Source organism: Haemaphysalis longicornis, unplaced genomic scaffold, assembly GCF_048455015.1.
Source record: "Haemaphysalis longicornis isolate Haplotype H1 unplaced genomic scaffold, Haemaphysalis longicornis Haplotype H1 scaffold_4, whole genome shotgun sequence".
Taxonomy (NCBI): domain Eukaryota; kingdom Metazoa; phylum Arthropoda; class Arachnida; order Ixodida; family Ixodidae; genus Haemaphysalis; species Haemaphysalis longicornis.
Window position 1 is genome coordinate 185522203 of NW_027526361.1, and position 27292 is coordinate 185549494.

Here is a 27292-nt window from a genome sequence, read left to right on the forward strand (position 1 = left end):
GCACATCTTCGGCATGCTTTCCAACAGCACTGATAGATGTAGCGTCAGCTCTCTTTTACGGCTATACGACGCCCTCTGCGAAGGATTACTTCGTTATAGCCTCCCAGCTCTGACTTCTCTTTCCAAAGGGAATTATAAAATACTAGAGGGGTTGCAGGCTCGAATACTGAGGATATGTCTTGGTGTCCCGAAGACCACCTCCACAATGGGAACCATGACAGAGAGCAGACGGCTTCCGCCCACTAATCGACAACGATGTGCCGATTAGGCGTTTCTGTTCGCTCCGTGACTACCATAATTGCGGTGGTCTTCGGAAATTTGAACTTACCTATGACCTGCTGATAGCGAAGTTGATAATCAATCAGACGAAAGAGATACCGCTACATTTTCTGTAATTACATGACGTATACTTCTAATAACTCCAGTATAATTTACCCGCGCTGAGCCAGTAGGTGCTGCGCAACATTCATATCGGTTATGGGCTTTTTGTGCAGCATTACGGTACTGCGAAGCGTACCTCCCACCCCCCCGCACCACCACTACCCCCGCACCACCACTACCACCCTCTCGCGAAAAAAAAAATTCGCGACGTGCAAGGTGTCGACGCTTATTGGCGACAAGTAGCCCAATTCAGCACGCGCTGAATTGGGCTCACGCCATATAGCGCAACACGAGCTCCCCGATAGCGCACTAAAAGTCCTCCCCTTGAAAGATTCCTGTAAGAGATTCATACAAAAATGTTGGTGAAAGTGATACGATGTTAAATCGTTGCTTGGAAGATAGACAACGCATGGTATCAAGTAAATAATAACAGTTGCTGTTTATTAGCAGGTACACCAGACCACACATTTTGAGTTTCCAGTGCAGACCAGGGGAGAAGGTTACAGGGGCCCCTTGGAGGCTGACGTGTTCTCCAGGAGCCAGGGCACGTAGCGGGACACCTCAGTGTACACGCCGGGGTAGCGCGAATGGCCGCACCCGACGCCCCAAGAAACCACGCCCACCAGGCGAGCACGACCGCCGCTCTGCTGAACAGCCGGACCCCCGGAGTCACCCTAATGCGCAAAGAGGGAAAAAACACAGAGTATTCAAAGGCTAAAATCCCGACTAAAGCATGCTGAGAGGAGACTTCATTTCCTTACAGTACTGAGCGTACAAGCGAGGTAATTAGAAAAACGAACAAGTCTCACTGGTGAAACGTTTCAAAATGCATTTTCCGAGAGGGAAAAAGGACGCCCGTCAATTCTTTATTTGTAAGATCGACAGAAAAAAAATTCCCTCGCACTTCCCCGAGGGGGAGAGAGTGTAAGTGCGAATGCACGGTTGTTGATTGCGCGATTACGGTGGATATCGTGATCTTGGAAGCGCCCGCCGTTACGGCGAGGGCTACACGAGCGCCCTCACGCGTCGGAATGCGGAGCGCCCGCTACGCGAGCGAGAGCTCTCCCGCCCGGAGTGGAGAGGAGGCGCCCAACACCCGCAGTCACTGAGCGGAGAGAGGAGGAGGAGAGTAGCGCGCGCCCATCTCCCCCCGTTGCTAGGGAAGACGAGGAGGAAGACGAGGAGCGCGCGCACCCGCAGCTGTTGCTATGCGGACGACAGCGGCGGACGATTCAGGCTCGCTTAAGAAGTGCATTCGCACTTAATATTTTGATTGAAGTCGTCGACATTAAGGGCATGAAATTTGTACTGGAACACGCAACTACTGCCCCTGAAGTGCAAATAGCTCTTAGTGCTGCTGGCAAGGCCGTTTAAGCCCTACCTTAAGGACGTTTCTGGGACATATTAGGGACGCTACACTCACTGGCTTAGCTGCTCAATAACGCTGACAACAGCACACGAGCGTTGTTGCCATGACATCGGTGGCTATTACGATTAGCGACTATAATTTTCTGAATCGCATATCCCACACTGGTAGTGTGGCTGCAGCTCTCAGATCTACCGTGGTACCCGCCTGAAATACTGTAAATATAGCATCACTTTTTCTATATTTCCGTATGTCAACGTATGCACGACGGAAGGTGAGACTTACTCTCTACGGCTGACGAACTGTACCATACGGCTTTCGTCCAGTGCCGGTTGTGTACGGCGCGTGCACCCGCCTCCGTTTTTTATTTCCCCTTATACCAGGCTATTTCAAATTGGGAAATAAACTTTAGTATTTTTATACATTTGTACCTAAATGACACAAATGGCGAAAATGGTTAAAATACCCGAATTAATGTATCAGCAAACTAGCTGGGTCGTGCGGTTTTGGCAGACCATAGTCTCTTCAGTCTAAATAAACGCTGAGATTTTAGTCTGTCTGTCTGTCTGTCTGTCTGTCTGTCTGTCTGTCTGTCTGTCTGTCTGTCTGTCTGTCTGTCTGTCTGTCTGTCTGTCTGTCTGTCTGTCTGTCTGTCTGTCTGTCTGTCTGTCTGTCAAACAAATAGGAACTGAAATTTCAACATTTACGGAACCTTATGGCTAAGGTGGCTTAGTGACTAGTGACCCGGCCATGGGTTACCATGATTCACATGTGGGGGTCCCACGGGTGCGTCAATGTGCAACCTACCAATGGATCTCGCTTGACCCGTCAAAGACTAGTAAACAGCCGCTCGTCCATACTGGCGGAGATCCCACTTGCACGCCGGTGACTCGGGAGTGCGACACTTACTAGTGGTACGATACGGAAACCTCACATGGGGATCGAACTGTTATGCTTGTGATTCACCCGTGACCCTCCAATGGTGACTCACATGTCACCCGCGAATGAACCGCATGCTACAAATTTGTTACGAGGGTTCCTTACGCGTAGTGATGACCCACCCGCAACCCCTGAGTTAGTCACTGGTGAGTGATCAGCAGAGCCACTCGTGAACATCGTGCAGCAGTACAACCCCATGATGCTGCTACACGTACACCTTGTTTCGTTCACTGAAGAAGTTGCAGTGCTGTCGGATGGTTTTCTATTAGAGAAAGACAGCAAATATTAATCTGAAACAACAAGCATTCCACAGTATTTGAAATCAGGGATTTCTGCTCTTTACATTTCTGCTCTTGGCAGCCGCCGCTTGCAAGAGCAGAAAACGTGCTCCAGCCCTGGGCATCTTTTGCTGAAAAAGAAACATATATGTGGCTAATTTTTTGAAGAAGCCTGTCTTCATCTCTGAGCCTTACGGTGTGAAAACAGCGGAAAAGAAATCTTTGGACCCTGTGTGGTACAAACACACAGATGGGCATCATATTCCCGTCGCTGTTCACGTTGTAAAAGCCCCTTTGCCACGACCACTGGCGCGGTATTTTGAACAGGCCTGTAAAAGGAAGTACCCACCTGACAAGAGTCCTTTCCTCCGCCCTCCTCCATGGCACAAAGCATGGCGTCTGCGTCAAAGGGACTCTCTTCGCCAAAGCTGCTGAAGGCATCCTTGTATGTGCGGCCGCATTTCTCGTCCGTGACTACGGGCACAATTACTGCTCTCAGTTCTCGGGGCACGGGTCCTCCTGTGCGGTGGGAATGTGTTCAGGAAGAGGACATATCACGGTCTTAGAAGCACTAACATGTTTTTGAAACGGTGTTTTGCAGTTTAAACACGTAATGCATATCAGTTTCAAGTGTATTGTTTTTATTGCGTTCGTTTCAGGCTACACAATTGCAGCCGGCTTCCTAGACCCGTCACCAGGCCCATCACGTCCGCTGTTGGCACAATCAATTCTGGTGCAAGACTATCTGTATCACAGGATGAAACGGCTGCCCGGGTATAGCGAAAATACTTCAGCACCTATGAGAAGAGGTATGTCCACCTTAACCTTATCCGTATCAGTATTCTTTGCGGCTAACGAGTAGTGGCACAAGACGAGAAGCAGCACAGGCGCAGTTTCGACCTCACTTAATCCCGATCACTTGTGTTCGTTTTGAGAAAATTGAATTTTAAGTACGATGCTCCCTGCTTCAAATAAAAAAAATTTTACAAACTTCCGTGAGTAAACTGCTGGTGTCGAAACTCGAGGATATCCTGGTACAACTAGAACACCACATACTAGATGCTGATTAGTTACAGAAATAGCACCAAGGTGATCTTTGGCCTCTGTGACGCGAGCGTTCGATTCCGTCAGCCACTCGGCAATCCTGGAAGTAATCACGCCTAGAGTGGATGCGGGAGCGTACAACTACATTTCTAACTTCCTCACCGATCGAGAAGCCACATTCACCCTTTGACAATTGACGGCACCCTCAAGTACGGCTCGGCAGCAAAGGTACTTCCCAGGGTTCGGTTCTTTCGCCCTTTATTTTACCTTGGCCCTACGAGGCCTACCAGCGCTCCTCGACGCCGTCCCCAACCTACATCACAGCATCTATGCCGATAACCTCACGTTGTGGGTTACTTGAGGGTCCGAATGTCATATTCAAGATACCCTTCAAACAGTAACTCAAGTCGTTGAGACGTATGCTGCCTCTCGGGGCCTGTCGTGCTCTTCAACAAAAACAGAGGTTTTCCTATACACAACGAAAAGACCAGGCAAACAACCGCCTTCTACACTCCCCTTCATTCAAATCACTAACCCCGACGGCCAACCCATCCCTATAGTTCTGTTAATCCCCACCCCCTCCTTAAACACATGCACCCGATTCATAACGTAGAAAGGGGCCGAGCGAGAGCACAGGCTTTGTACAAACAACATTCATCCAACCCACAATGACGTTGCAGAAAATCCAGGACGCGAAGCCATTGCGGCGGTCGTAGTTGATTCATCCCACCGTACACTAGCCGCCCTCTCTTCCAATACTCAGTTTCCAAACGTAGCCGAAGAAACGGCTATCGCTCTTGCCATTATTTCCAACCCTAAGACTACTACTATGATAATCGACTCTTAATCGTCCATTACCATTTACTCCAACGGGTGAGTGGTCCCCTGAACATTATGTCTGCTGCAGGCACGCCAATTCTCGAAACGAAAAATATACATCGTTTTGGCAGTGGGCCACTCCAAACATCCAGAAAATAAATCGGCACGCGTGGTTGCTGAAGATGTGGTCATCCGAGAGCCCATTGACGCTGCAGAATCTCGCGAATGGTTCCCCCATAGGGACCGTCTTTCGACCTACCGATCGGTATTTAATGACCACCGACTGTCCATAGCTCGCTTCCCACCACCTGACCCCTCCCTCTTTTGCCGATAGGCTGTAGTATGGCTCCCACTTCAAACATCCACCTTTCGCACCCCTGCCCTCCTATCACGCTACAAGCCCGTGCTGCACTCTAACCAATGTGCTCTTTGTTATTATACGCAGGCCTACCACGGGTGAATTGGTCCTGCGAAGAAACGTCCTACAAACTCTTAAAAGGAGCAGGAGGAGCAGTGGGAAAGCTGCTCTACTCAGCTCACACCTTCTGACACAGTCCTCACTAGCCGAGGTGGGCGAACACGCCGCAGAGATTTATATGAATTCTACCGTCACCGGAAGGGCATTGAAGCCAACCTGGAAACTGCTCCACCCGTAAGAACAATAGTTTTTTTTCGTCTAATCTGATCCAAACGTCCGTGCATCTCGACATCTGACCAAGGCCGTCATGACAACCGCGTCACTAAAAATGATGATGGGGAATGATAAGTGGTGTGATATTAACGCTAGAAGAGTGCACGGCGCTCATCCCTCTCTGTACTTACTCGATGAAGAAAAGAAGGGTGGAAGCAGTATCTCGCTAGAGCATATCTAGCTCATACCAATGGAGAATGGCGCACTCGTCCAGGAACAACTTTTCGCAAGTACCACAAATCATTCTGCTTAAAAATGCTCCATGTTCATGTTCTGTGACCCCCACCCCACTTCACACAAAATGTAGACATGAACGGTTTACAGCCAAGCTACTGGACCTCTTTGAACGGGGTTTGTTGTTCTTGCCGTGTGCATAAAAGAGGTAGCAGCGAAGAAAATGAGCGCTACGCAGTCGCTCACGTACAGAAGTACGAAAAAAGAATGAAACGAAGAAATGCGCCTTGAAGAGAGTGAACGCGACACAGCCGCTCGCGTTCCGCTCAAGGTCAAAGAGTGCGCCCTCCTGTTGGTTTCACAAGAGAGAAGCACCTGAACATCTGAATCACGAAATCGTGAAGGCCACGCCACAAACACGGGCACAGCCAGCCGCCGAATGCTCTATTCTACAACTTACAGTCCGGCCAAAAACTGGCCGCTTCTCTTTTTGCTGCAAATGGACTGCTGTCACGGCTCATACATGCACACTCTATAGGTGCTATACGTTGAATAGTTTAGCGGTCAACTTCTTCGCCTGGCAACACTGGAAACGGCCACAGACATGGCCGATGCGCCAAGAACACGCCGCGGTTTGGGCAATTGCGCCCGCACGCCGAAGAAAAAAAAAACACCGCGGTGGGCCATCTGTTCCGTTCCAATCCGATTCTAAACGGTGGCGTCAACAGAGATGTTATTAATCGCACTCACATTGAACTCGAGGGAATACTGTGCCTTCGGTGAGCTAGAGTTTGTAACTTGAAACAGTCATGCGTTTCACAGTCGTGCTTAGCATGGACAAGTACTGCCATTCCGGGGAGCGCGACGTAACGAGTGACGGCGCACCACGTCCGGGCTATAGCGGCGGCGCACGCTGTGATGATACGACCATACGGCCTTCGCAGCGGTGGCGGCGGCGCCGAGAACAATTCAGCCCCGTCTCGACGTAAAGTTCCTCCACCAACGCGCCCACGCCGCTGCTCTAGCCCGGCAGTGGGCGCACTCACACGGTTACATAGAGAAGAGGGGTGCCTGATCTGCGGGCCGTGCGCACAACATCGCCTAGCAACAGACGCTTAGCCACAGATATGGCGGCGCACAGTTGGTTGCCTGCATGCATTCCGCGCCATTGAATACCGGCTATTGAGCGCAGAGAAAATTCTCGAATATTTGAGGTTAAATGAAAGTGCATAATCGAGAGCGCCAGTGCTCCTTAACTAGGGATTAGGCTTTATTTGGTTTTTACGATATCAACTAAAAAAAGAGGCGAAATAGAAGCAAACACAGTACAAAAAGTCGCCACTCGAGCTGTTGCAAACCAAAGAGAACGAATAGCTAAAGAAAAAGGCTCCTGCTGGCCCAACAGACCGCGCGTGGGCGGTGCCAACACCAAAAGAAAATTGAATTGGACAAACCCCCTCTGCAATCGTCATGGGAGGAACGAGAGGGAGGGGGAAAAGAGCGCGAGGGGTGGGGAATGGGAGAGTGAGTTTCCTTGTTGTGACGAAAAGTAACTGTCAACGACATTCGCAACGAACTAAATAAACACGCTGGTAATTTTTCTTTTCCTGCCCTCTTTCTGCCTTGTGTATATCCGCATAGGCAAGATTGTATGCACACTTTAAGACTAGTGTAGTAAGAGCACCAGTGAAGTTTTTTTCAACGGCCGGCCACCTTCTACGTTCAGCTTTGTCCAAACACGAGCCCATCTCTGCGGAACTTACCGGCGTACAACGTGCCGTAGCCGGACACGGTGAGCAGGGCTCCTGCCCTGTAGTGCTCCTGGGGCAGACACACGGGTCCCACGAAGCCATCGGAGCCTTCGAAGTCGAACGGCTCGCTCAGTTTCAGCACAGCGATGTCGTGGCTCATTTTGCCGTTGCCTCCGTAGCCCTCGTGCACAATTACCTCCTTCACCTGCGCTCGCACGCGTTCAGGGGATCGCAGTTCAGTTGCACAGTCATAGAGGAGTAAGAACACAATGCTATGAAACAGAAGGGGCAAAATCTGAGAGTGTAGTTTGCGGTTCGCGTGTTGATGGCAAGTGCTATAATGCACTTCATTGCTCAAACTGCGCTGCGCTGGGCCTAATTATGAAGAAATTGTGGAAGTTGTGTGTCTTGACTCGTATCAATGTCGTGTTGTTTATATAAGTGTAAATTTCACAATAAGCAGCGCCAGAATCACAAAGTCACGGGCACGTAAGATATCGCAGGAGCAGCTTCTCATTTGCAGGTTCGGGAGTAGGGCCCATTCCGTGCGAGAAGGGAGATAGTAGCCAAGGCGCTGAAAAATCCCAAACTGTCCACGATAGCTTACGTGCGAAAATACCGTACATCACAAGAGTTATTTATCTCGGTCAGGATTGCTCCTTTCTGTGCGGACACATGATAACTTTCTATACCTGACAGATGAAGGCAATGTGGTGTCACTGTACGTCGTTATTTGAGTTTTCCTCACCACTGCACGCTAGCGTTGATCGACAAGGCCTACCGCTGCCGTTAAAACCTTTCTCAGATTTAGCTCATACTTTATTCTTAAGGGAACAGGAAGCACGAAAAAATCGCGACGTGTTCATATATCCCGCTTCCCTCCGCAAGTGAAAATGAAGCTCAGAGATGTAATGCTGGGTAGGTTTCGCAGTGCAAAGAACAACTAGATAAGGTCGCACTCTTTCGCACCCGCCGTAGTGGCTGACAGCCTAAGCCATTGGCCCGCTGTTTCTTATTATGGCCGCGGTGGTAGCTCTTCTGGTAGAACCGAGAAGCGAAAAAGCAAAGCGTCTGTGCGCCGTGACTTGGGCGCGTGCTAAAGATACCGAGGTGGAGTAAATAATGGCTCGTTATATCCTATTACACGCCTTAAAGCACGATCGTACAAAATTCTGAAGCACTTATAGTGAAGCCCGTAGTGCCCCGGTATCGACATTACCCTGCAAGTTAGTAAAATCGGTGTAGAAGAAAAAATGTTCGCCCTCAAGAGCTAGTGTTAGATATTTCGTTCGTGGAGGACCATGGAGTGACGTTCTGGCCGCTGGTTTCCACGTGCACATTGAAGGCCGGGGCGACGTTTTGGCCGTTATCATTCCCGTCTGAGCACCCGTACATCACGGGTCAACCCCGTTTTCACGCACGTGCGGGGGGGGGCACGGGCAACCAGGCTTTAAGCGCTGACTGGTGACCGGTGCGCGTTGTGCTGATGCGAGCTTTACACGATGATGTCTCACGGCACAATCGAGTGGTTGGGGTGGTCGTGTTACACAGACCGTACGATGCCTACAACGAGGGAGTGAAATCAAGAGCCCCACGCGCCTGTCCGCCAGAGTAGAACTGTAGTCCGTCCGACAACCTTTCATATAATGAATACAAATTACGCTCAATCGCACATTACAAAAAAACCTGTTTTGTTTCGGGCCCACCTTGGACGGCGCCAAGCATTGAAGGTCATCCTTCTTCACAGAGTGGAAGGGCAATAACTTTTTTCAAACCGAATCTACCTCCTGCAGCACCACGTCCTCCTGGAAGATTCACTGGGCACCCCAGATATTGTCCTCGCGGTTGACCATCACTGCACATGTATATATTTTCAAAATGGGCTAGAATCAATAACGTTTTCATGGTGCTGAGCATGCGGTCAGAGATATCTCTTCCCAGCCGCGAAGCCATCTTCCTTGCCCGTGACAGCTTTGACAGCAAAAGTCTTTCCACTCTAGGAGTATTTTATTTATGATCAATCTGTACAGTATCGAACTTAACTTCAACAGTGGCGTCTGTAAGGCCGTAATCGCCTAAACAACGCGTAAGTTCATTGGGCGGTTACTGTTTGGGCTGCGGGCGACTGGACAACTGCCAAAATACGTGAAAAAATCTGCGCTAACCTTAGTCACCGTCAGCGTTTGCCGATCGAATAAAAATGAGCTAAAAGTCAACTTAAGAAATACAGCTGCACGTGTGAAAGAAAAGAAAAGAAATCTCCTGACAAACTTTGTTATTCCGAAACATTCCGCATTGGCAGTTTATTATTATGGGGTGTTGATGACTGTAATATTTACTTTGAGGACACCACAGTCCCCGTTTCGTTTCAAGGCCTTCGGAATTAATCACGCTCGAGAGCTAGGAAAAGCTTTCGTTTATGGCCTCTTCATTGTGTCTACCCTTTGCTGGTGAAATTGTTATAGGCCTCTTAAAAATGTCTATTCTAATTCACCGCCTGGCATTACAAAACTATGCGTTCAACTGGTCGGTAGAATTTAAATAAAATTAGGTCAGCGTACGGCCATAGAGGCATATACACAACATAACAATGAAGGCAACTAGTTGTACTAGTTGTACATCATATATCTGCGAAGAAGCGCTAAGTATCTGTCATTTTAGAACAAAACGGGGTTAACCTCAAGGAGCTTTACCGGCGCTATACAGAGCAGACCTCTCTTTCTGTCCTCTGTTAAGCGCTTGTCTTTCTGGCCTGGCGGGAGCTTGCCACTTGTTCTTTAAAAATGCAAATGCAATAAAGACGCAGTCTGCTTTGAATGTTTCCAACCGCATTGTCAAGGATCGCATTTTGAAACTTTTTATTGCAGGAAAAGAGAGTGTGGGCACTGAATGTTTTGAAACTATAGAGAACATTCACCTCATATTCAGACGTATTCTGTTGTCCTATAGGACAGTGTTTCTCAACAATGAGCGTGACTAGGACTCCATGGGACTTTGAAAGTGATATGGCGGACAACCACGGTGAAGTATGTTGACACGCGTCACAATGTCGAACAATGCCCTCTCGAAGCAGAAGTAGGTCACAGACCTGTAGGTCTGGCTTTGTCACATGATTGCAGTGTCCCACAGAAAGCTGTGTTTAAGCATGTGCTAGGCGTCGAAGTCAAACGTAAATATCATGCGGCAAAGTCAACTATGTTACGTGTTGGCGGCAAGGTCTGCATCAAGGAAGAAAAGGGGGACTGTCGCGGAGAGACTCGTTAAATCCCCGACGTGCCCTCACAGATGGCATGAGGTCCGCGAGCCCCATTTCAGAACTACCAGTGTAGACATTCATAGGAAATAGTTATGTTAGCATGTTCTTTGACTGAACGTATATTCTAATGAGTTCCGCACATTTGGAGAACAATCAAAACTACAATAAACAAACATCCCAATGTGTTTACAGCTTAATTGCGTATTGGGGTATCTTTTATGTCCCCTCCTGTCCTTGCGAGACGTTGTGTGTCACTCTAGGAAATGCCTAAAAAGAAGATTTTGGAAGAGGCGACTGACATCCGCCGTTGCCTATTTGCATCATACCGAGGCTACTTATGACGTACTTTTATAGACAAACATCGTGCCTTGATATCGGCAATGATTTATTATATACACCGCGCACGCTCTGAAAATAAATGCAGTTGGCTTTTCTTTAATTGTAGAATTCTAGCTGCACAGTGCTGAATTTAGTGCATTTGAACTGGAAAGAAGTGGCGCTGCGAGGGATATGAAATATAAATGTGTCAGAGTAAGCGGTATCATGCCTGACGTATTGCGAAAAGCGTATTGTGCAGCTGTAATGGGGTCACAATTCTGTTCGGCATTATGTCGCCCCCCTGCTCTTGATAATTATCTAGGAGCTCTGAACGTACCGTTCGCATTTGTTGCATAACTTTCTTTAGGTGTTGGCTCAGTTTGTGTAGCCCGATTAGCGTGAGAACCTACAGGTGCATTCAACACTGCACTATAAAACAAAAATGTTTGTTCTGTTCTCCTACAATGATTTCGTAAAAACAGAGAAGGTAGATTGCGCTTACTGCAACTCGATTTACCATCATAAGCACATGAGGCATAATATTTGCTGATTGGCAGCCTAATAGTCCTTCTAGAAAAAAAAGGCCGAAAGTGGGTCAACGTAACACCACGCATGCCGCCGAATGAAAATTCATCGTCGCCCTTTACCGTTCTTTGCTGAGCGGTGTGATCCAGGGGTTCAGCTCTCTTGAGTGTCCCAGCTATGACATTCACCCTCTTGAAGTTCATTCTGCAAGTGTTGCAAGTTGTCGAATTGTAATGCGATCAAACACAACGTAAAAAAATTGGCCGCGTATCTGCCCCTTTCGTTGCAAATGTCGTCAAAAGACGATAGTCTTTATCGACTTTTGCCAAGTAAATGCCTCCCTTCGCTTTACCGCTCACCTCTCATGTTGTTCCTCTTGCGTCGCGCTCCTCCCAAGGTAAAGACACCAAAGGTTTGCTTAAATCATTTTAAATTTCCCGCGTTCCACTGCTCCAAACCGGGTGTCTCGATGCGAACGCTGCCGTACGGCGAAGACGCGCGTTAATCGAGGCACCCTACTTCAACGTTTATAGAACCGCGTTTCCCTACTCCACGTGCGTTGCAAGCAGAACGTGGAAACTATCTAGTGGAACCTTGCGTAACTGTTGCCGGTTGATTTCTTAAAATGGCGCCAGAAGCTATAGTGGCGCTGGCGACGGCAGGCAATTCTTTTTCTGCAGTTGATGAAGTATTTAATTTCGCAAAAGTCAAGCATGTTTGAATTTTTAAAGGAACACTGCAAATATCACTTCTGTATTGATTTGTTGTCTCATATTTACGTAATGTCTTGTTCTTCTTCAACAATGTTGACAAGTATGAACATTACACCGGACCAAGACGGGTAGATTTAGCTGTCACTATATAAGACTATTGCGCAGGCATTGTTTTGCTTTGGCCGGGTGGCTGAATCGTGTCACAGACAGAAAGACGGACAGACATACAGACAGACCAAAATTTCTGGGTTTAAGTAGCCCAAGAAAGACTATCGTCTTTAATAATGTGCAACAGTGAAGCTGGTAGGTCCGAAAAAAACCCTAGGATTAAAATGCGCCAGAAGACTCAGACAACGCTCTATAAAAGAGCACAAGAACAAGACAAGTAAAGGGAAGTGGAAATGTATTGGCTTCTATGGTGTTCTTGCACTGATTTTTAGGTATGTGACACGATTGGTTGATTGATTGATTGATTGATTGATTGATTGATTGATTTATTTATTGATTGATTGATTGATTGATTGATTTAAGCCATTGATTTAAGCCATTAAATCAAGCCATTCAATTTCAGCCATCAATCAATGGATTGATTTAAGCCATTGATTGATTGATTGATTGATTGATTGATTGATTGATTGATTGATTGATTGATTGATTGATTGATTGATTGATTGATTGATTGATTGATTGATTGATTGATTGATTGATTGATTGATTGATTGATTGATTGATTGATTGATTGATTGATTGATTGATTGATTGTAGGTTTGAATAATTGTAGGGTTTAACGCGCCGACGCAACGCAGGCGATGAATCCGGAGCCCTGCGATGAACGCAGGGCTCCGGAATAATTTTGGCAACCCAGGGATCTTTAGCGCGCTCCGAAATCTTGCGCACTAGGGTCTTTTTGCTTTTCGCCTCCATCAGGTATGTCGCACGAGCTCGGCCACATGTAGCTCCTGCTACTTCAGGAAACACTACCGTTTATTGGGTAAAAAGGAGCGATACACTTCCGTGAGAGTTCACGACAAGAAATCGTCAAAGGCTGGGCGCTTATATATTGCCATATTAGCGATAAGTGAACCATAAATACGTTAACCACCTTGCGCAGAAAGCGAACGCATATGAAGTGAGAATGCCGAAACCTTGACATATCGGTACCACGCTTACCTCATATCGTAGATGGTGCGTATACCACCGTGTATGCAAAATTATCATCTCAACACGAACGCGGCACAGAAAGCACATTGAAACGCAATGGAAAAGTTTCTGGTGGCTACTTTGAACGATAATTGCTAGTTTTGAAGAAGCTTAACCGTACCGATCCACAGGTGAACAAGTTGATCAGTGTATTTGAAACTCACAATCAGCACTTCGCTAAACAAGGTTGACAGTTGGGAAGCGCATATTTTCTTCGGTTTTAAAAATCACCGCAAGAAACACAAGCTAACTGTAAATATGTACAGACAGCAGTGAACCTTCTATTGAGGGGCAGAGACTATTCACACTTGTAGCATGTGCCATGCTTCGATGACGTACCAAACCAGTCGCACCTGGTTTGGTACGTCATCGAAGCATGGAAATAAGAAAATAAGAAATAAGAAAAACAAACATGTTTAGTCGTGACGATCTCTGGTATGCGCTGAAAGGTCACGGTACCTGGATAATGATATAGACTGATACAGATTATAGTATGATATAGAATGATAGATAACATATAATGATATAGACTAAGAATGGGGTGGAGTGCATTCGGCAGGCATTCACAGATAAGGAATGGCAGCCTATCATTGTCCCTGAAGAAGAAAGTATATGACAGCTGCATGTTACCGGTACTCACCTGCGGGGCAGAAACTTGGAGGCTCACTAAGAGGGTTCAGCTTCAATTGAGGACGGCTGACAGAGCAATGGAACGAAAGATGATAGGTGTAACATTAGGGACAAGAAGAGGGCGTAGTGGGTCAGGGAACAAACACGTGTTAAGGACTGTAAGGGTTCCAGGCGCCAGCCACGCGGGATGTGTCGAACGCAGAGGGAGCGGCGGTTCCGGGAATTGGGAATGAATGACTTCATGACAGCCAGCTTGTTAAGAGTGAACGGCCTCTGGGTCACGGCGATCGCGTGAGGACACATTGTCTCGGGCCGCAGCCGCGTCGTCGCGCTGTTTTGGTCGGCGCGCATGCTGCAGCTGTGCGAAAACGTTGGTAGTTCGGCGGCTTGAAGGGCATTCCGGGAGCTTGGCGGCAGCTGGTTCTGTGGCCAACAGCGGAATGGCCGGTTGTAAAACCATTCGGTCCGTCAAGCCGCCCGAGACGGAGAAGCTTGGCGCTGTCAACTGGGGTTGTACAGCGGTCGATTTATGGGGATAGTGCTCCCTTTTGTTGGCCCGTCAACGCGCGAAGTGAGGGCGTGCGACGGTGTTCGTGTGGGGGCCCTGGATGGATGCGGAAGATGCGACGCTTGCGGCGGCCCCCGCGTCCTGTTTTCCTTACGCGTTGATTCTGGCGCATGGTCCAATTGACCAGGCAGCGCCTGTCAACGGCGGACACTCTCGGAGGCGCGGTGTTTTTCCTTAAAATGGGCGGTTATGGGTCACACCTGGCGTGGAGTGGCTGTCCGGTCCGGGACTAGAAGCGTTGGAGCAGTAGGCGACGCAGGCCGCGTTCGTGGATGCTTGTCCCTGGCACTTGCACGCGTTTCCGCGGGTTTCGGAATGTTTGTTGTAGTCGTTTCGTTTGCTTTTGATAGTTTCCTTTTTTTGGCGAGAGAGGGGGACCAATGTTTCAGGGTTACGGGGGGGGGGGGGGGGGTTTGCCTCCATTTCTCTAATATACATATAATGGGCACAGGATTTTTGTCACGCCCAGTGTAATGACATCGGCCAAACGTTTTCAAAATATTCTAAGCATCAAAATTATTTTAAAGTGAAGTTTTATAGTTCTCACTCATGTCGTCATAACGCGAAAACGCCCTGCAGGAAGGCCAACTTTCTCTGACGGTGGTGATGAATGATCGTGGGTGAAGTGAAAGAATAAAATACTTCAGTGGTGGGAATCGAACCTGGGTACTCGCCGCATGAAGCCGGCGTTTACCCGATCGCTCCATTTCCACACGGTCGAAACTCAATCCAAACTTAGACGACTACCAAAAAATCTGTCACGAGAAAACTTCGAGTTCAATCATCGTCGTCCTTAGACGGAGGGGTGCATGATTTTTTTTATTACGCTTTCATCAATTAAACGATGTGCAATGGTGTCATTCTACTTCAAGGAAAAGAGAGCTACAAAACACGACAAAAAAAAATACGAACAACGACGCAACAGAAGCGCTACTAACCACTGATTTGTTCTCTCTCGTCGTTCTTCGCTTTCTCTTTCGTGGTTTGTAACGCTCTTTTTCCTGAGGCGATATCCAACAACTAGCCCAACAGCATATTTTACCAAATTGAGATTGTACGCTCCCTTGCAAGATTTTTCTGACAGTGTATGTCATTTGACATTTTTTATTAATCGCTAAAAAACCGCGTAAGAATAGATTATTATATATACGAAATGTGTATCCTTTAAATATGAACGCGGCCACTAAGAATGAAGATAGTTTTTAGGTCCTTTTAAAAGGAAACCAAGCAAACAAACTGCTGGCTTGTGTCGCCTCTGGAACGGGCATGCTGCAGTCGGAATAAAAAATGGGCGAATGATAATATCATCTACAATAAGGTGGTGCATGAAAAGTTGCACTGGGAGAGCTAGTTTTTGAAGTAGAAGTATAAACTCTTTAATCTGCGGTTGAGATTTGAATTTTTTTCTACATCGCAGTATGTCTTCAAGCTCTTTGGTGATGATTCCAATTTGGCCGAGGCTCGCTACGGACGATTTGTCCCAATGCTGAATTGTATAGTAACACTATCATGGGAACATGTTCCAAATGAGTGGATACGGTGAATTATCCAGTACTTGGATGCATTTGATAAAACGTGGCCTTGATTTTTTTTAGCCTTAGTATCTGCATTAGCTCTGATAATATTTATTTTTCTAAGAGCTAGTTCGGCTAACATCAACCGCTGTAAAGGTAACTTATTGTATTTGAGGTCAAATTGCGTAATATCAAGCACATTAAACAGCGGGGCCGTAAATTTTTTTTCGCGTTTAGGCATGCCCAGATTCATGTACGGAGGCTTAAAAGTTTTTATATCATTTATACGTTAAGTGTAAGTACAAAAAATGCAATTGGTTTTGTGTGCACTCACCCCTGAACGCAGTGAGCGGCAGTGACTACCTCAGTCGGAGAAACGATGGCTCCTCCGCAAAACACATGTCCCCTCATTCGTAGCGCCACCTTTTTGAAAGAAATAAGCATATTCACGCGCGAGAATTGGCAACTTGTTGCTAGAGGCTTTCTACTTTTGTTCGCAGAGCAATAGTAACTGTCAGTGTATCCATGAACTTCAAAAGCTTATTAAAATGGTGTTTCCGGATAGCAACCTTATGGTAGCACAACTTCCCACTAAAGATGTTTCTCTCTATCTCTCTCTTTGACTTGTAGCAAATTTTCAACAGTGGTGATGTTTCTGTTTGACTTCTATCCGTGCCTCACGTCGCTCAACACTGAGCACAGCAAATGAATAGGAGAAAAAGTTTTATGCCAAGATGTGTGAGGGATAGTGGCGAGGAGGCAACGAGCAGGGCAGATGTTCACGTGGGCAAGCGCGCGTCGCGGATCGGTTGATCCTAGTGATGACGTAAGCTCTGATGTGCAGGTGTTCTCCTTGTCAACAGAGACGGCGTTCGCTCGGCGGAATCAGTGCACGATCTTCCGATAAGATGGACACACCTACGAAAAGCCCAGTTACAGCTAGTGAGGACCCTCAGGGGCGATATTCTCGTAAATGTCCGTTCTGAAAACGTCCATTTTGCGTCCCTTTCATACTGACGAACTTCCGGTTAAGCAGAGGGGCATTTGTAATACCGTAACTGTTTTTGCAAGCGCCTTTTAATGAACTTAAACCATGTAAAACTATCTTTTATGTGTTCATTTGAACGTGTTTTGAAAATACAAACATGATGAGATTTGTTTTTGTGACAACGTTGAAAGTTTTCACCGCAAGGCGATGAACGTCCAAAGATGGCAGCTGCAGTCAGCTGTTTCCTGTGACACCATGTTATGACTACTCAGATTTTTTTTTTGCGCTTTGTCCCTATCTTGGGGTCGGTGACAATGACCGTGCATCAAGGTAACTCTCCCGTTAAGTATTTTGGCATCCACGCACTTTTCCAAGAACCTCCAATGGTGCGTTACGCCCTTGACATTGTCGTTGTGCTCTGTAGGTGAAAAAATGCGTGGGGGGTGAGGATTTTCGTTTTTTGACAACGTACCTGTTGCGCGTGAAGCCTACGAACGTTAAGCGTACCAGCTTACCAATAAACGTACCAATAAACGGCTATACATTTCATGTCGAGTGGTTGTGTAATTGTAGTCGTCTGCTCGGCAGCTATTGACCTCGCAGACGATCGTTTATTTCACTGCGTGATGGCAACGGCGTGAATACACTGGCTCACTGAGGGAGCTGCGACAGCCATATCGTTTCTGCACTAGCGACCGCAGGATTACAGGGCGCATATCAGAACCCGCGCTGCAGCCGGCCGAGATCGTCGCAGAGCTCGAACCACAGACACCGCACATACCTCTTAGAGAGGCGGAAATGCTTCTATAGGCATTTCGAATGCGTCTACATTACTTCTAGACTGCCTGTTCCGCCGGCGAGCAAACAACAAGGTGATAACCCGAAAATATTTGATTTACCTTCGTCTTTTTAATATTAAAATCGTTTGCTCCGAGAAGCCGCGAACTACCTACGCCGCGCTTGCGTTACGTCACATCCGATTGTTCACTTTTAACCAGTCAGTACTAGCCCAAAACGGACACCTTTTAAACCGAGAGAAAAGAGAGAAAACACCAGAATACCGCCGGAGGTCCGCTGTTTCCTCAGCCTTCACATCACAACTGCGAAGGTGGCCGAATTTTTTTCGACCCTTTCATTAGTTCCAGCTGCCAGAGTTATATACCATCAGACAACAGACCAGCATTTTACATGAAACATCAATTACGGTGAGAATAAATGTGGGCATCAATCTCGATGTCGGACCTCTAAAGCATATTGTCTCCCCTCTATGTCTGAAAATGAACAACAAACTTATACTCGTTGCGCCCAAATCTTGCTAATTATGCAAATGACTACTGCTGCACACACAGTTTCATACGTCATAATTCGATGTGCATGGAACGGAGCCGATGTCATTGCTGGGTTCACAGTTGCGACTTAATGCTGCTACAATCGCAACGGTTTTTTATTGAGTGGCTCTTTCTGTAATTTCTTGCACGCCATACACCTTCAAGCTTGCGTGTGAACTTTCGAGCCTCTAGTGTCATGCTTAAATTTACGAATCCCATGCCACTTTACAACCTCTAAATAGGGCCCGCATTGCTGCTTATAATGCGCTAACTATAATCCTTCGTGTCTCGTGACATGGAAGTCACGTAAGAGCAAAAGAACGCCTGCAGTTTAAAAGACATCGGGCAAGAGAGAAGACTGGTTTGGTCGACGCTGTAATTCGTCTCTTGTACGTAAGGCAGTGGTATTTTGCCCAAGTATTTTGTGGCCACCTAATATTACGAGCAAACAGGCTTACGCTTGATACTCTTACAACTACTAGTGCCATCAATAACTTGTTCTGAGTCCGATTTTCTCACGATGCACTTCAGTATGTAGAACATCAAGCATTTGAATATAGATGTTTTCCATCAAAGTGACTAAACCTCACAGATGTGTTCTCGCGTTTTCAGAGTGAGAGTGGTAGGTGCCAGACCTAAAAAACTGCGTATTGTTCAAGCAAAGCTGGAAGGTTCACAATAAAGGTCACACAGCGAAACCTCACCGCGCGAACAACCAAGAGCATTGCTAAGATGCGCCCAAAGGTGTGAAGCCTGCTAAGCACAGTGGCAGCCGACTCTGAAGAGCTCTGAAGCTGCATTTGATGCAAAAATGACTCTAGTATTGAAACGAGGTAACGCATATATACCCGGTTTGCTCCTCACATGGCCTTATCTCTCGGTGTTTGTGCTTCGTGACACCTCATTCATCCAACCATAGCTTTACATAAGGTGCGGTCCCAGTAGAAAGACCGATATCGCGCTCAGCGTAAATAACAGACAGCTAAACCTTAGTCCTTGTACACTGAAGTGTTGCACAAACAAATAAAAACCAGCATGACCTAAAATTCAAGCTGCGTTACAACCCGTTAGAGGGCTGTCACTCGTATTTAACTTCGTGGAAAGTCTTTCGATATGTTTTCATCGCCCCTGATATACACTTGCGAATCGTATTATCTTTATAAAAACTGTATATCGCCACATTAGTTCATTTGACGGCCTGTAAACCCCCTGCTGTGTGTTTTTTTACTCTATGTCATTTTTGCTGCATCTTTTGAAGTGATGACATGTCAACGTGCTCTTTAATCCTGCTTTAATCCTAAAGTTCTTACTCTTTTTATTTTTAGTTGCACGATAATTCGTTTAAAAATACTATATCCGTAATATTTTTACATACCCTTTCAGAACAGCTACTAAAATGTTGAAAAAGTATTGGAGGGGCACTTTAAAGATTAGTAATTGTGCATAGGCTACGTTGCCTAGGGGTTTTCGTTATCATTTCGAAGCTCATGCACGGGTCAACAGGAGAGCAGGGTGGTGTGCAGACAGCTTGAGGTCTCTGGCTTGAAAATACCTGATCCCGCACACCAGCGGCGCTTCCCTAAGGCTGTGAAGTCATCAGCCGCAATCGCGAACCACGCGCACGAATTAACCGCGAGTTAATCCACAAGTTAACCGGTTCATCAGTGAGCCTCCACTGCCGTTACTCGACATCTATGTTATCAACTGATCTAGTTCGCTTCGCATTTTTCCGTTTATGGCGAAGCGTTCTCGCTACAGCCTGCTAATTCGATGTTACTGCGTAGAAGTTAAGGCAAAAATTGTTACGTCCCAGACAATTAGAAACGCATTCCTAATTGTCAGCGGCGTCGCGGTTTTGTGCTCGAAGCGGCAAATTTTCGTTTGCCTACACACCTGCCACGGAAACTCCCCAGGCAGTGCTTCCCGACCGCCGACGATGCGTCTTCCAGGGGTGCGGCTCAGTCCGCATTGAACATCGCCTGCAAACCAACGAATTATTTCTCACTACAAGCTAGCACATCGTTAAAATAGAGCCAGGTTTGCAATCCTTCCCTGCGACAATTCTTGTGACATGTTGGTGTTAGTAACGCCAAAATAAGGAAGTCATGGCAAAAATAAAGGTCTTCCACGCAAATAAAGAAAATTTTCGGCGACACCATGTATCTTGCGTTTGATGGTAAACGAAGCTATCCATAGTAGCTGCAATAATGTAATAACCTAAGAAGGCAACTTTTACGAGCAACAAGAATACCGCTACTTCCTCGTTGAGGCCGAGTCAGTATTAAATATTTGATTTTTTATCGCCAATGGTGCTCGTCCGAACATATCAATACGTACAATTTGATACTAACAGAACCCAAAGAATGAAAATGGTCACCGCTGCACCAACGAGCGACCAGCATGAAGAATGTTTTCACTTCACTGCGATGAACAACGTTATAATGATTTAAAACGACAGTAAAGTCGCAAATAAAACCTCCTTGATTAGCTCTAGAAGACCTATGTCCTTCAGAACTTCTGCGGGGAGTTCTTCACGTTTAGATTTCTTACTTCGCATTTGTTCCTCTTTTAAATGTAACCGAATAAGAAGAATTTATGTCGATGTCTCACCTTGTGCACACGTAAGAAGTACGCTCAACTTGAGAATTAATAGAAGCGATGCAGCGCGCATGTTTTCAAATGTCGGCCTGAGTGTTTTCCTTTGTAATCGTGGGCGATGAAAGCAGCAACCAGAAGATGGGACTGCCTGCGGATGCCAAACTTGGAAGAATGCACGCGTCGTCATATAAAAGGGGTTGGGACGGGAATCCTGGGATGCCTTTCCATTGGACCATAGGGGTGCATAAAGAAGATAATACCATGCACGAAACATCCAATGGGGGGTCAGTGCCCTTACTGTTGTGACAAAGACAGGTTACCATTGTTTTCTTTTCGTGAGAACGCCGCTTATACCTTATGCGTTCAAAGCTGTCAACAAAACGAAGCATGAGTCTGCGGGTGAAGTAAATCATGGGCATTCAAACTGACAAGCTACTTCCTGGAATGTACGAAAGTTTGTAAGTTGAAAAAAAGGGCACAAAATTTTGAACGGGACACGCAACACGGAGGGCACATATGTTTTTCGCTTAATTGTGAAGGGGAAAGACGTTTTGTGTTTTTTTTTGGTACTCGCCTGTCTGTTTCTCAATGAACCCTCCATGTTAAACGCATGTGACGTTCTAAATGTGCTGTAGCTTCCGTGTAGCCGAAGATTTAAGCGAACACCGCCTGGCCAAGTAGAATGACGAGAATATATTGTGTGGATCACTGACAACGTTAGAAATACAAAGCGACGTTACGGCACCGCTGCAGTTCACTTGTTCACAATGTTCCGGGCATACATGAGCCGGTTTATTGCGAACAAGCAAGCCATAGCACTTTAGAAAGGCCGTTTTGTTTCAGGTGCAAAGTTCGCATAGCTCATGATTAAAAAACTTCGTCGTTTTAGACCGTCAACAGTGGACGTTACCCTGAAAACCTTGCGAAGCGGAGCGCGGGGAAAGAACACTTGACGGCACGCAAACAGAGCAGGTGCACGTGGCGAGAATAGGTTTACCGCAGCCACAAACAACTCTATTACAAAATAAACTCTCAGGTAACCTACCAAATAAAGTCATTTCTAGGAGCACTTGAGTTTGCTTACCAGATTTAACGCGAAAGCATGAAGGCTTCCCGAAGCAGTACATGTAAAAACAGTCTTACTGCTAACTCCCGCTTTCGGATCTTCATTCGCCTTCCTCTCGTCGCCTTCTATGGGTATGAAATCGCTGACCACTCAGATCTCCGTACTGATAAGTCACGAATCTCTATTTTGGCGCTTTCATGAAACCAGCATAAAGCACGCGCCCCTTCTTGTTACCGCTACACTACGTCCAATGTGGAACGAGAGCCATGAGGCTGCTGAAGGTATGCTTTGCCGAGAGCCCCTTAGGACACACAAAAAAAAAGACGCAAAGATTGCCTCCATACCTTATGCGATATCCTTGAACATTTCCGCAATGATAATGTCTGCACTGCGCAGCCTCACCCGTCGTTCAGTCGCTGGCATGCAGCCCTTACGCACCTTTACATACCATTTCGCACGCACTCGGCCAAGCGCTTACCCCAGCGTCGTTTCGCCACGTCATTTGGTCAAGCCCAGACATGCCGTCGTCACGTAGAACTCATCCTATCCTTCATAACTTACAAAGAGTGTCAGGTTGCTATTTCTAGCCCTGCTGCCCTCGTGCAAAACGCCCTCGGCCAGTTGACTAAGACACCGAGCTTCCAAAACATCGGTAGCCCCGCTGTCTGGACGACGCAGTGAGTAACTCTGTCGTGCTATCAGCACAACTCTTGGGCAACAGAATGTTAAACTACTAATCCAACACGCTTTGTACACTGTAAAAAAGTTATTCAAATTGAGAATAAAAACTCAAACAGCCCCATTTCCAAGGATTTGACCGTCAGAGTGACAGGTGGTCTTCAGCATCAAAGAACGCTACTAGTGCGGCAAACTGGGCCCAAGGACGTGGGTTGGATACGCGGCTGCGGCGGCCGCTTTTCTGATGGCGGCGAAAGCGAAAACGCGCGCGTGTTCAAGACTTCGGAACACGTTAAAGATCCCAAGGTGGTCAAAATTAATCTGGAGCCCTCCACATCGGCGTGCCCCATCACCTGAGTAAACGCTGGTTCGTCGGTGAGGTTGGGTGAGGTTGGGTGAGGTGGCCGTGGAAGGGATGAAATCCCGGCGAGTTCGTCCGAGTTCTCTCTTGCCAAAGAGCAGAACTCGTGTTCGTTCGATCGTCGTTCGCGGATAGATGCTCCAAAGGTGTAGAAAGCAGAAATGGTCTGCTTGTGCCTCGCGTTTGGCTGCGCCAATCACGCGACAAAGGCGTCGTGGATCACCTTTCATCTGTAAGTACTGAGGGTCTCTGTTTGTTTTGGGTCTCGAGGGCATTACTAGTATTATAACGTTATAAGTGCCCACTTGCCCGCCGTTTGTGCGTGATGTAAAGGGAAAATTCGCCGTAGCACCTGCCGTCCGCTTACTGCTCATACCATACGCGCTTGTTTACGCAGATGTGCGAATGTTTTCGCTCGTAGTTGTGGTGGTCCTGTTGTTGCTTGACTGCGCGAATTCACATGTTTGTAAATATTTGGGCCGCAAATTGTTTATCCGCACTAATTTAAATGCAGAGTATTGCTCCAACAGTTACCGTAAAAAAATCAAGACACTCTTGTTTAATATATTTCATTTGCATCCGGCCCTACGTGAATACTCTGACGTTTCTCGTTAGCGCAGTTTCGCTGAAGTCTCTGATGCACCGCAATGCTCTCCCGCGTTCTTCGTCCGCGTGATTTTCTTATCAATAGCACGCTGCTCACGTACGAACGTGCGCGGTCAAACAGGTTGTGAATGTGATTGAGTAACCTCCTGCGCGTAGTTTTCCTAATTACCAATAGCACTCCACAATCGTGCGAACGTGCGCGGTTAATCTACTCGTGCATTCAATTAAGTAACCTTCTGGGTTTGAAAAATAAAGTCAATGCGAGTGAGACATACGTGCCATGATCATGCTTTCTGTAAAGTGCACACGAAATAAAAAAAAACCCTGCATTAGTTAGCTTCAGTGTGTGCCTAACCCATTTTGCAAAATACGATTGCAAAGCTGGAAATCAACCCGACGCGGTGGCTCAGTGGCTAAGGCGTTGTGCTGCTGAGCACGAGGTCACGGGTTCGATTCCCGGCCCCGGCGGCCGCTTCACTGATGGAGGCGAAAAGCAAAAACGCCTGTGTGTACGACATTTCGGCGCACGTTATAGATCCCCAGGTGGTCAAAATTAATCCGGAGCCCTCCCCTACGCGCTCCTCGGCGCCTGCGTTGCGTCGGCGCGTTAAACCCCACAATCAATGAATCGATGAATCAATCAATGAATCAATCAATCAATGAATCAATCAATCAATCAATCAATCAATCAATCAATCAATCAATCAATCAATCAATCAATCAATCAAAAGCTCGTGATTAATTTGGTCTTCTTCGGCAAGGGCAAAACTGGGCATGTAGTTTAAACCAGAAAACGTGCATGTGCAGTACATATAAAGATTGCAATATCGTGATGCATATGATTCCTTGCAGTACTGCCTAAAAACCAATCGAACCGCTAAACTATGCCTACAGAGCTTGCTTGGGTGTGAGAGCTGCGTTATTATTCATTAATCATTAATCAATAAGCATCCAATATTCCCAGCAATGCCGCTAAAAGGAACAAGCGTCAAATAATGGCACCGTCACGTGTCCTGCACTTTCAGCGTGAAATCACGGGAAATAGTAACCTTATAACGCGGCATCTCTTGCCATGGCGTGCAACATGAGGCAATTTCAATGTGAAGGGGGGCGGCCTATAGCCTTAGATATACCGAATAAAAAATAAAAACAGGGCTGGTGTCTTTAGCCAAGTGCTACGCGTTTTCCCGCGGCGACAGCTCTGTTCACCACCGTAAGATATACACACGCGAACTCGCTGCTTCAACCATATCTTACGTCAATACCTTCCGCGTAAGGCAAACTTCAGGCTGCCCTCATATATCGTAATCGATAAACCAGCTTCCCCGTCGTTTTCTCCCTTGTAAAGCCACAAAAATACTTGGCCGGATCAGCGCCTTTTCTGTCCATGGCAATATGACCGCCGACCGGTTCGCCCGGCTTCACCTCCCCGCTTTGCCCGCTATGGGCAGCCTCCACTCCAAAAGTTTTATACAACCTCCTTGGACAAATCACGTAGGACAAACAAAAGTGCTTCGTGGTCATAATCATGACTTAGTTATCGTGAGTCATAATAAAGTTTGGACTTCATAATGATGACCCGTAGGCGTGTGGGGTCTCAAATTAAATGTTTCGGTTAGGGAAATAACGTCGGACAAATAAGAAATACATCCTGGTCGTAATCATGACATAGTCATGGTAAGTAATACAATGGTTTAAAATTCATTGGGATGCCGCTAGTGTGCGTGGAGTATCGAATTAGAGAACTCGGTGAGGGGATTCGCATGGGACAAAGAAAATGCTTCCTGGTTATAATCGTGACACAGTCATGGTGAGTCCTAGATATGGTAATATTGAAAGTGATGTTCTCTAGGGCATGTGGAGTGTCAAATTAATTGCCTCAATGACGAAAATCACGTGAGACATAAAAATTCCTCCCGGTAATAATCATGACAGGACTCATGGTGAGTCATCGATTGGGTTAGAAATCAAAGTGATGCCGCCGCGCGGTATAGGGTATCAGATCGAAAGTCTTGATGAGGGGAATCACTTGGGACAAATAAAAGATGCTTCCTCGTTGACCTCATGGGATAGTCATGGTAAGTTATAAATTAGGTTAAAATTCAAATAAATGCCGGCAGGCGTGTGGGGTATCAAATTAAAGGTTTCGGTGAATAAAATTATGTGGGGCATATAAAAAGGGCATCCCGCTGATCAGTAATAGTTAGGAGTAACCTGTGCAAATTAATCGCAGATGCTAGACCGGTAGCACAAAAGGAATAAACCTTATGCAAAATTGCTTGGTGATCTAGCAACACTGATGCACACAAGACCGTCCGCCATATTGGTACGGGCGACGATCAGAAGTCTCGTATTGTTTACTGTGGAAAACTAGGTGACGGTGTTTTCCGGGTCCCGACCACGGATTGTGGATGAAGGACTTGTCTGCGCTGCCGACTGTGTGTGAGGACTCATACCACTCGTGGTGCCGCGCCAAACGCCCATCCGAGCGGAAGCGGAGCAGGGCATGCCGCCTAGCCACCGAGGCGTATTGCTCGCCTTCATCGGTGCGGACAAACACGTGCGACTCGCAGTAAGTAAATGCTTGTTTGTTTTTTCTTTGACGCGAATTAACCGGTATGAGCACTTGTAAAGCACTCTGTTCACCGTTGTTTACCATGCAAATGCGTAGCGGGGACCCTGTTGCAGTAGCCCTGAAAGAGGAAAGCAACAATCGCCAGGCCCTGCCACTAGTGGGTGAATTAGTTAATTTCAAATGATGTACACCGAATTTACTGGATGATTTTCGGTGAAGATATTTACGGAAAGGTTGCAGCCATTTTCCGTGACGGTCGCCCGCCCGCGCGTTTGCCGCAAAGCAATCGCGCTTTGCGGCGAAGTCGACTACAAAAGTGCACATACCCCTTGAATTTTTGTGTGTCTGTTTTCATTATTTGTTGGGCATGTTCTGCCGCAAAAATCTGTGTTTCAGGCTTCTCCTTTTTGGCAGTGGGGTGATTGTGTTTGTTTCTAAAGCGCATGTTTTCAGTGTGCCCGAACAGATAATACAGTAAAACCTCGTTAGCTCGAACTCACTGAACTAAAAGATTTTTTTTTTAAATTCGATGGGTCATCGGTATATCCCGAATGTTTACCTGTTTATCTTGAGAAGTTTTGGAAGTGAGTTCCAGGCAATCATAATATTGCTTGTTTAAGTTATGACGAACACGATTATGCGGGTACTGGTATCATTACCCGCGGTGAGGCTTATAAATGTTAAACTTCCTTCTCTTGAAAATACATTACAAAGCATGGAGCGATACTTGCACGCTCGAACTTGAAAGAAAATTTTGACATCATTGCTGTTTGAGGTGTAGATAATTGCCCTTGCAACAATGTTAAGCAAGACACAAAATTTGGTTCTTAGATTATTGCCCTTGCAACAGTGTTAAGCAAGACACAAAATCTGGTCATTTTGAGTCTGTTCCTTGCGGCCACTGCTTTCAGCTCTGTCCCTTGAC

At 46.7% G+C, this 27292-nt stretch overlaps 1 protein-coding gene across 1 annotated transcript in view; it reads right to left on the bottom strand.

Annotated features, from left to right (window-relative positions):
* Positions 1 to 877: 877 nt before the first annotated feature.
* Positions 878 to 27292, bottom strand: part of LOC144180148 (trypsin-1-like) — a 46701-nt gene continuing 20286 nt past the window's right edge. The window contains exons 3-8 of the mRNA XM_077708537.1: positions 20377 to 20462; positions 16502 to 16590; positions 11665 to 11746; positions 7456 to 7648; positions 3314 to 3483; positions 878 to 1055 (exon numbers count right to left, since the gene is read on the bottom strand). Of these exons, the coding sequence (XP_077564663.1) occupies positions 882 to 1055; positions 3314 to 3483; positions 7456 to 7648; positions 11665 to 11746; positions 16502 to 16590; positions 20377 to 20462 (794 nt within the window). The 3' untranslated portion in view covers positions 878 to 881. The remainder of the gene's footprint in view (positions 1056 to 3313; positions 3484 to 7455; positions 7649 to 11664; positions 11747 to 16501; positions 16591 to 20376; positions 20463 to 27292) is intronic.